This window comes from Meleagris gallopavo, chromosome 1, assembly GCF_000146605.3.
Source record: "Meleagris gallopavo isolate NT-WF06-2002-E0010 breed Aviagen turkey brand Nicholas breeding stock chromosome 1, Turkey_5.1, whole genome shotgun sequence".
Taxonomy (NCBI): Eukaryota; Metazoa; Chordata; class Aves; order Galliformes; family Phasianidae; genus Meleagris; species Meleagris gallopavo.
In genome coordinates this window covers 185,761,037-185,770,190 of record NC_015011.2, presented here as the reverse complement: position 1 = coordinate 185,770,190, position 9,154 = coordinate 185,761,037, and the positions used below count along the sequence as shown (strand labels likewise).

Here is a 9,154-nt window from a genome sequence, read left to right as displayed (position 1 = left end):
GAGGGGCCGCGCCTTGGCCGGCTCCTGCCTCCAGTCCCCACGGGGCAGCTCCGTTGTGCCTTTCTGCTAACGAGCAGGCTTGGGCTCTTCAGAGGCGAGACGGGAGCTTAAAAGAGCCATTTTAATGCTATAGCGTGCCTTGGCTGCAGGGTTGTGGCAGCTGGGGTGAAGAGGAGGATGTTATCTGTCTCTGGCGTCCCTGTGCCGCCTGTCTGAAGGTTTATTGTATTTCCTGTGTGAACAGGTTGCCGTGCTCCGGGGGTTGTGCCAGCCAGGTGGTCAACAGCCACTGCTTATAGACTTGGCAACCTCTTCTGCACCTTATTTCCCTCCTACACACGTGGGGAGTGAAGGTATTCTGCTCTCGTAGTGCTGGGTAGGATATACTTCCAGTGTAGGTAGAACATTGTTGTGCCTTTCCAGTGATACTTTTGTGGCAGTTGTTCTGCTTTGTTTGACTTTCATCTGGCTATTTGCTGTTTAGGTTAGTACGTGTCTCACTTTTAGTTATGTCTCACCATAGGTATGTTTCTGTAAAGGGCTATATTTAGTTAGCCAAAAATGGAAAACATTAACAAAGGCTTTGTTCTCTATAGGTACAAGCAGCTCCCCAGCAAGTGGCCGAAGACAAATTTGTGTTTGACTTACCAGACTATGAAAACATCAACCATGTAGTGGTCTTCATGCTGGGAACTGTACCGTTTCCTGAAGGAATGGGAGGATCTGTCTACTTTTGTTACCCGGACCAGAGTGGGATGGCAGTGTGGCAGCTGCTGGGGTTTGTTACTAACGAGAAGCCAAGTGCAATCTTTAAAATTTCTGGTTTGAAATCTGGTAAGTGTAGAACAAAATAGCAGTCAGCATAATGGATGTGTTACTGTATGTATGAGAAAGTAAATGTCAGAAGGTGTTTTTTTTATTAAGTGTTTTTCTATAAAGGTGGTTCTCTGTATTCAGGCAGTCCCTAGCAGATAAGTAACTAGAAGCATTCAGTCAGTTTTGTGAAAGTCTATGTGTATATGTTCCTAATGAAATTTCTCACTCTTATCTTGTATGCAGTGTCAATCTGGAAATTCAGCTCAACAAGTTTGGTGTGTTTTCCAGTGCTTCCCCAGAATCTGATTAGGAATGAGTCTGTATTTTTCTTGGTGTGGTTTTTATGCATTCAGCTAGAGAGTGCTGCAATATTTCCTCTTGCTTCAGCTGTTTAGCTGTTGTATTGTTTGTAGCACAGAGGTTTTGCAATGAGTGAAGTATAGCACAGTGACTTCAGAGAGCTCACTGCCTCTGGTAGTGTGCACTACGTAGTTGTCCAATAAGGAGTATTGTCAGTGGAAATCAGTCTTCCAAATGTTATAGTGGTTTTGAGCTGACTGAGAGAAGGCTGATGCTACCTGAACAGTATGTGTGTGTATGTATATATATTTTCTGTTAATACGTAATTATGTGGGCATAATTTTTTGTTATGCACATTGTAAAAACAACAAACCGCCCCACAGCTTTCTGCTCCTAAGGGAAGCAGCTTTAAAGCATTTCAGTAATAAAGAATGAAGTGTATATCATCTGTTTTTTGTCACTTTTTGCAGCATGCTCATCATGCTCCTAAGACTTCCTTATTTGTATGTATTTTCAGAGAGCTTTGTAGGTGAAGGTAACTTCAGATGCTTTTGCAGAACAGTACCTTTAACCATATTTTTCAAGGAAGAAATCTTAACTTTGTTCTGAACTACATTTTCTTCTGTCTCAACATTTTGGTCGCATCAGCGTGCAAGGGATTGTGCTTGAGGATGAGCTTCCATGCCAGGTGTCAGTGCTTTGCTTGCTTTGATCAGCTGTTCCTGTTGTATACAGCTTATTTCAGAGTAGGAGTCAGAAGGAGCTGTTGCTGTGATAACGAGGAAGTTATGTTCATGAGGATGTTCAGTGAGGAAGACTGAAACTGAGAAGGGGAAGCAAAAGTGAGTGATTATAGAGAAAGGAATTGGAGAGGCATTATTGTCTTCTGAAATCAGTTTGACTGTCTCAGGCTAACTTTTGGAGCCTGCTGATGATATGAATCTGTGAAATGAAAGAAGAGGGTAAATTCCAATGATACACCCAGTGTATCAAACCAGTGGGGTGCCAGGATGTATCCTGCTTCAGAGTACCTTTTTTTTTTTTTCCTAGCTAGTAGGTAGCAGTGCTATTCTGAAAAGAGATTGAAGAAAGAGGTAGCTCCAATGTCCAGGTGTTTCTAATGTTGTCACTTAGATGGTTGGGGTTAGGAGAAGCAAGCCAGCCTGTACCTAGGCTTGTAAGAAACATGCAGGTTGGGCTGATGTTTCTGACCTGCTGAGTGCATGCTAAAGCAGAGATAAGGTAAGGGCTAGCTTAAACAAATAGCACAATGAAGTTAATGTGTGATTTTGCAACTTCTAATAGAACAAAGAGGCTGCCTGCTCTGTTTATGAGCTGGAACAGTTGTGCAGCATGTAGAAGCATCCAGAATGTCAGCTTTTTATTAGGTTATGTTAGGAACGTGTGCATTTAAAACGATGAGGAATTGTTGTGTAATTTTAGTAATATCACTAGAAGTAAATTTTGTGACATCAGGTTGTTGCTGGAGATGTTGTATAGCTGTATTAACAGCTGCTCTGTGGTGTGCTGTGTTATCTTGAGCTTATTCCATTGTTAAGTGTGATTGGAACAAATTTCTGTTCCATATTGTTTGTCAGCTCCCTGTGAAGCAGTGATTGTAGCAGAGTTTCTTTCCTACTGTGTGATTAAGGCCAGCATGTGTTACTTATGTGGCTATAAGTAGTCAGCTGAAGTGGCATAGGATTTGAATACAGCAGCTTTGGGAAATGTTAATTGCACAATTTATAGCTCTTAAGTGTGTTCACTGTCTGGAATGTGCTGTAATTGTGCTGGTTTTGCAATGTAAGTTGCCTGTGTTGCACATTTTAAGGAGTGGTTGTGCTGTTAGGAGTATTAGGCACTCTGGACAGTGAGGGTCAAGGAAAATGGTATTGCCCCAGGATTTTTAGTTTGCTTATCCTTCTTTCTGTCCCCTGCTCACTTAGGAAGGCCAATGCTGGTGAAGATCAGTGTTTCTAAGTTTGGTACCAGTGGTTTATCGGGGCTGAACTAAAGGGGAAATTGCTTTTGGGAAGTGCACTTGAATATGAAGAATTCATTTGTGGAGTGGAGGCTAAATCATTAACTCAGACTCTTTTTCTTGATTATAGGTGTTATTACTCAGGTAATCTTTTTTGAATAAGAGATTTCCAGATCAGGTTTGAAGGTGTCTCAGAAGAATGCCATGGTACCATCTAAAAGATTCCTGTAGAGCTCCCCTATAGCTGTGAGAAGTTGGTAGACTGTACTTATTAGTAGTCTTGGTAGAAACTTGTTAAGTCTAAAAGCAGACTTCTGTTGTTTCTCCTAACTTTTAATACTTTTTAAAAAGCTGTGTTAAAGTGTCAATAGAACAGTGCTTGTAAATGTAGTGGAACTGAGTCAGAAGGTACTTTAGATTTCAGTTAGCACTCTTCTGCAGCTCAATATAGTATTTGTGGGTCTGCAGGATAGCTATTGATTGGCCTTGCTCTCTGCTACTAGTAAAACAGCATAGAGGGCTACTGAAGCACCAGTACTTCTGCATTTATTTGAATTTAGGAAAAAAAAAATCATCCTAGTAGCACTGTGGTCCCCTAAAGAGGGTTGTATGATTAAAGCCACTTGTCTCTAGATGTTTGTCGCTTGCCTAAAGCCACTTGTCTAGATGTTCTAGATGAAGCTTAGGCAGGAATTGCTGGTTAATACTGAGTCAGAGGTGATGATGGACTGGGATGATGCCTGCAAGAGCAATATGCAACTTGGGGGTGTTTTTCTGCTTAATGCATTGTTTTTTTCATGGCTTTTGCAAAGCCAGAGGCTTTTCTGCTCCGTGGTTATTTCTTTGACCCTTGGTGGTTTCGAGCTGTTTGAAATGTGGGGCTGTGCAGCCCTGCTCAGGGGTAGCTTCAAGTCAGAGTGATCTTGAAGGAACGTTGTCTGGTTGTTGTTTTTTTTTTTTCATGCATAAACAGGTTCAAAAGCACCACGTTTGAATGAGTGAGTCAAACTGTTGTGCAGCAGTGCTGTGTGTTTCCTGTAACGTATGTGCTTGTGCGTACATGTACCTGTGTTTGGACTGTGCTGTCTGATTGCTGTCTCTGATTTCACCAGGGACCTCGTGTAGAAGAAACACTGGAATCTCAGTAGCACTATCTCCAAATGTGTATCAGGTCTAACGTGCTGTTTGTGGTGCTTTCAGGGAAGGGAAGCCAGCACCCCTTTGGTGCCATGAACCTCCCACAGACACCAACGGTGGCCCAGATCGGCATCTCGGTGGAGCTGCTGGAGAACCTGGCACAGCAGACTCCTGTGGCAAATGCTGCTGTGTCATCAGTAGATTCATTCACAGAGGTATTGCAAACATCCTGTCTCAGAAATCCTCTGCAGTTCTGAAGTTTTAAAAGTACAAGCTCTGAAGAACTAATTCAGAATACAAAACGAAGCTTTTGTGGGTAGTTTTAGGGTTGTAACCAACCTAGTTGTCATCAGATTATTTGGATAGTTTGAAAATTTGAAATGACTTTTTCTTACACTAGAAGGCTGTCTCCTGTAAATGAACAGATTTTATATTTTTGTATTCAGCCAATGCATTCTGTCATACCCATGTCACTGTTACAAAAAGTAGGCGAGACTTCCCTATAGGAGCAGCTACAGTGAAATGCATGTGAGGCAGTGGATCTTTGCTGATTTTAGATGCTGAAATTTAAGTGCACGGCATTCTGCAAGGATGGTCAAAAATTACTCAAGGTATATATGGGCTGGATTAATATAGATATCTAGGTGTACCATTGACTCTTGAGAAATCCTGATGTAGTTCTGCAGAATTATAAAATCATGCCTTCTCCTACAGAAATGTGTTTTGTTCTGTTGTTTTTTCATCCTGTGGAACAGGATTTTTTTCTTTTTGTGTGAAACCTGCAATACTGGCCAATTTTTACCTATCCTGTCTGTTAGTCTCAACCTCTGGAAATCCTCAGCCAGCGCAGACAGTTAGGTCACACTCTAACAGTAGTTCAAGGTGAACTAGATCTGAATAGCAAGTCTTAATTTCTCTAAAACTGATGGCTCTGGCATTACCTTTTAAGATTTCAGGAGCTGAAGAGGCTTTTCTTGAGGCTTTTTCTTCTTGCTCACTTTTCCTACAGATACTTGCTGAAGTAGACTGGTAATTGAACAGTAATCCTGATCATGAAGCAGATGTCCTCTGACAGTTTATACAAATAGTATCTTCACATAGGTAAATGTCTCTTTTGGAGAAAGTTGGTAGTTGATTACAGCTATTTTTGTATATAAGAGCTAACAGATTTTTGGGATTGGGGAAATTAGGGGCTAATGACATCTAAGTAATATTTTTTGATTCCATTAGTTCCTATAGTAGTTAAGTCATAAGTTAATAAGGTACATTTCAGGTTTTTTGCATTTCTACTGGTGGATTTTTCTGGCAACAATATTTAAAGAAGAAAAACAACTCATACTGTATAACATTAGCAAAAATTGTTTCTCCACTTAGGTGGGTTTTCATTTTTAAAAAGGAGCAGAATGTTAACTAACTTTTAAGCTAAACTGTGGCATTGTTCTTCCACTACATTTTTAGGAAGGTTTATGAAGCTTTATGTTACATTCGTATGTGGTTTTGTAACTAGAGAAAATTATCATATTAAAAAAAGTAAATGGAAAGAAGTGAGACAGTAGCATGCTTCTGTGTGAGAGGGATGAGGCTGAGGGTGGGCTACTTATTCTCAGACATCAGCTCTTCCAATCCATTTGTGTCAGAGCAGGTGGAGGGGAGCTTTGGAGCATTTGTATCCAGTTCTGGGGCCTCAGCATGAGAAATCCAGAGGAGGGCCATGAAAATGATAGAGGGCTGGAGCACCTCTGCTGTGAAGACAGCTGGGTTTGTTCAGCCTGAAGAACAGAAGACTTTGCATAGGCCTTATCGTGGCTGTTCAGTACATCAAATGAGTTTTTAAGAATCTTTTTGCCTGTATTGAAAAGGCGAGTGCAATGGTTTTAAACTGAAAGAGGGTAGGTTTAGATGAGAAATTAGGAGAACTTCTTCATGATGGGAGTGATGAGATACAGCATCCACAGTTTCTGTCTGCAACCTATGATTGGAAATGTTCAAAGTTGGGTTGGACAGGACTTGGAGCAAATAGAGCTCATGCAAGACATCCATGCCCATGGCACAGGCATTGAACTAGGTGATCTTCAGAGGTTCCTTCCAACCCAGACTATTGCATGATTCTGTATATTGCTCCAAATTCTGTTTTACTCTATCATTTTACTGTCTCTGAAAATAATTTGTTCCCCCACCAAAGCAACACATTTATTTTTCTCCTACAGCAAGTAGGAGAAAGAAGAAAATATTATAGACTACATAGCTGAAGGAAGTTTCCCTGTTGCTGGAGTCTGGCAGTGAGTTGTAATCATAGAATCAAGGTTGGAAAAGACCTCCAATATCATCCAGTCCAACTGTCTACCTACAACCAATATTTCCCCATTAAACCACATCCCTTAGTACAACATCTGAACGTTTCTTGAACACCTCCAGAGATGGTGACTCCACTGCCTCCCTGGGCAGCCTGTTCCAGCACCTGACCACTCTTTCAGAGAAGTTTTTACTAATACCCAATCTGAACCTCCTCTGGCACAAGTTGAGGCTGTTCCTTCTAGTCCTATTGCTCATGAGGCAGATTACTGGAGACTTTTCTGCTGGTTAAACAATTACTTTTTTGCTATGAGTCAGACTTCTCAGCTTTAACTTGGTCTGCTGTTCATCTGATGGTTTGTCACTGAATCACTTCTTTGTCTCGAAGAAAATTTCTTCCTGGAGCTCTTTATCTAACTGGATGAAATTGGCCAAGGAGGCCACAAGTGAAGATCTGAAAATGTTTTCTAACAGTAGGTGGATCTAAGGGCAAAACTAAGAGTTACGATATTTTGATCTCTTCTTAAACTGACTTCTCTTGCTCTAATGTTTGTACTTTCCCACTGGATTCTAGATAACAGTGCTGTTTTTATTTCACGTAGGAGTTGTGTATCCGCTGACATATTGCACAACAAACCATATTTAACAAAGTACTTACTATCTTTCTTTTATTTCAGTTCACCCAGAAAATGTTGGATAACTTCTATAATTTTGCATCCTCATTTGCTGTTACTCAGGCACAGATGACACCAAATCCCTCTGAGGCTTTCATTCCTGCAAATGTAGTTCTGAAATGGTAATGGAAACTATCTTTAGTAACCAGTGTATATTTTTCCTAGGCATCAAAACAGCTGTTTTCTAAGTATTACTGTCATACTATTCCAGCGAGATGATGCAGAAATGCTGTTCTGAAGCTAAGATGCTCTTTCTACTGGTTTTAAACTTGTCACCATTTTCATGCAATTTTTATAGCCTGTGCATTTTGTTGCATCTGGAAATGTCATCCTTTATACGTGTCGATTTGCAGTGTGTTGCTGACTGCAGGTTTTTGAGTAATGGGAAAATGGAACACTGATGCCTGTCGGTTTGTTGTTACAAGTTGTTTTTATGCTTCTAGCCTTCACAGACATTGTGCCTTCAGGGTTATGTTGCTTAATAAGGTGGGAGGGATGGAGAAATCATGTTCCAAGTTTACATGGTTCTGCCACCAGCATGAAACAGTCTCCCTGAGAGTTGTTTTCCAGCAACTGGCTTAAAAGAGAATTCCTAAGCAGGGATGGTGATACTCTGGAGGTAAACTGTGGGCAGCGCTTCTGAATGTCTTAAAAATTCTTTCCTACTGTTTATAAGTTCAGCAATTTTTTTTGCCTCAGTATTTATTGACGTAAGCCTTCTTAAAACAGTATTTTAGGCTTTCTGGATAGTTGAGTCATTAACGTAGGTCAGCATGAGTATGTGAGCAGTTAACATAAGCAATATGTTTCCTTTGGAAATGTAATTTGATGCAGATTTCTTTTAAATAGGAGGTAACTGTAAGCATCCCACATGTGGGGAGTCTCCAGTGAGAAACCAAAGGGAAGACAGGCTGAAAAAGCAGGGTAATGGCTGGCTGCTCCCTGAGTAATGCTGAATTTGCCTTTGTTTTAAACAGTAAAGTGAAGTGAGGCATAACTCCAATAAAGCAAACACATTTGTGTATGTACATCTGTTCAATTGATTACAGCCAAAAGAGATTTAAAAAAAAAAATGTTTCATCTGTTTGTGAGTCATTATAATGTATTTAATTATAGCTTGTAAATCAGAGTATCTGAAGTCTCTGTGAGGGTTAGCTGCAATGGAAATGCACTAATGCTTAGAATGCCATTAATTAATAAGCCTTTCTCTTTTCTTTTAATATGAGTAGGATGATAATAAAACCTTTCAAAATTTCTTCTTTAATTGCAATTGGCTTAGAAATTTCCAGACGTAGAGGTTTTTGTTGTCTTTGTTTAAGCAGTAGTAGCTTGTGTTACCTTACAGCTTGTGTTTGTGGTGATTTGAAGGGCTGTCCAGGCTCTTGTAGCTCAGAGTCTGCAAGCTGAGAAAGCCAGGGAAATGTACTTCCTCTGGTTTTGGTTGTTTTTTGTTTTTGTTTTTGTTTCCCCACTATTCTGGATCTGTAGTGGATTCCAATATTGTCTGCACGTCTTTGCTGGATAGGAAGATGAAATTAGGAAGACATGTTTGCATGCTTCTTTCTACTCTGTTAATTACTTTATTATATTTTGCTAAAATGTTACTGTGGATAATAAATGTAGAAGTTAGAATTATTTGCTAAGAGGAAAAAATAATGGGGACTAATTTCTCGGGATTTCTATTAGAGTTTGTTTATTTACTTATTTTTTGTAGGTATGAGAACTTCCAGAGACGCCTGACACAGAACCCTCTCTTCTGGAAAACATAAGCTTGAATCATGTCATTTGAAGTGCTCTCTGATCTGAAATATACAGCAAATAACTTCACTGAAGAACTTTGAGGCAGAAAAAAAAAAAAACGATTAGTCTGAATAGACCAACTTGTAACTTTTATATTACTCAAATTATTTAAAATTAAAATCTGTGAAAACTGCTTGTCTATGTGTTTTGTTTT

General features: G+C 39.9%; 1 protein-coding gene across 3 annotated transcripts; it reads left to right on the top strand.

The window, feature by feature from the left end:
• Nucleotides 1-30: 30 nt before the first annotated feature.
• On the top strand, nucleotides 31-9,135 carry HIKESHI (heat shock protein nuclear import factor hikeshi). 3 transcript variants are annotated; one of them, XM_019612335.2, is made up of 5 exons: nucleotides 31-353; nucleotides 597-834; nucleotides 4,298-4,449; nucleotides 7,204-7,322; nucleotides 8,915-9,135. In XM_019612335.2, the coding sequence occupies exons 2-5, from the start codon at nucleotides 684-686 to the stop codon at nucleotides 8,967-8,969; spliced, it is 477 nt and encodes a 158-aa protein (XP_019467880.1). In that variant the 5' UTR covers nucleotides 31-353; nucleotides 597-683; the 3' UTR covers nucleotides 8,970-9,135. The 3 variants fall into 3 exon arrangements, with proteins under 3 accessions (XP_019467880.1, XP_019467881.1, XP_019467882.1); XM_019612336.2 differs by having other exon boundaries at nucleotides 31-376; XM_019612337.2 differs by having other exon boundaries at nucleotides 31-484.
• The last annotated feature ends 19 nt before the right edge of the window (nucleotides 9,136-9,154 follow it).

What these genes read in the sequence shown, in the direction of transcription:
- HIKESHI (XM_019612335.2), top strand. Translation starts at nt 684, where the DNA reads ATGCTGGGAACTGTACCGTTTCCTGAAGGAATGGGAGGATCTGTCTAC. An exon ending in AATTTCTGGTTTGAAATCTG is followed by an intron (nt 835 to 4,297) that starts GTAAGTGTAGAA and finishes TGGTGCTTTCAG; the next exon opens with GGAAGGGAAGCCAGCACCCC. An exon ending in CAGTAGATTCATTCACAGAG is followed by an intron (nt 4,450 to 7,203) that starts GTATTGCAAACA and finishes CTTTTATTTCAG; the next exon opens with TTCACCCAGAAAATGTTGGA.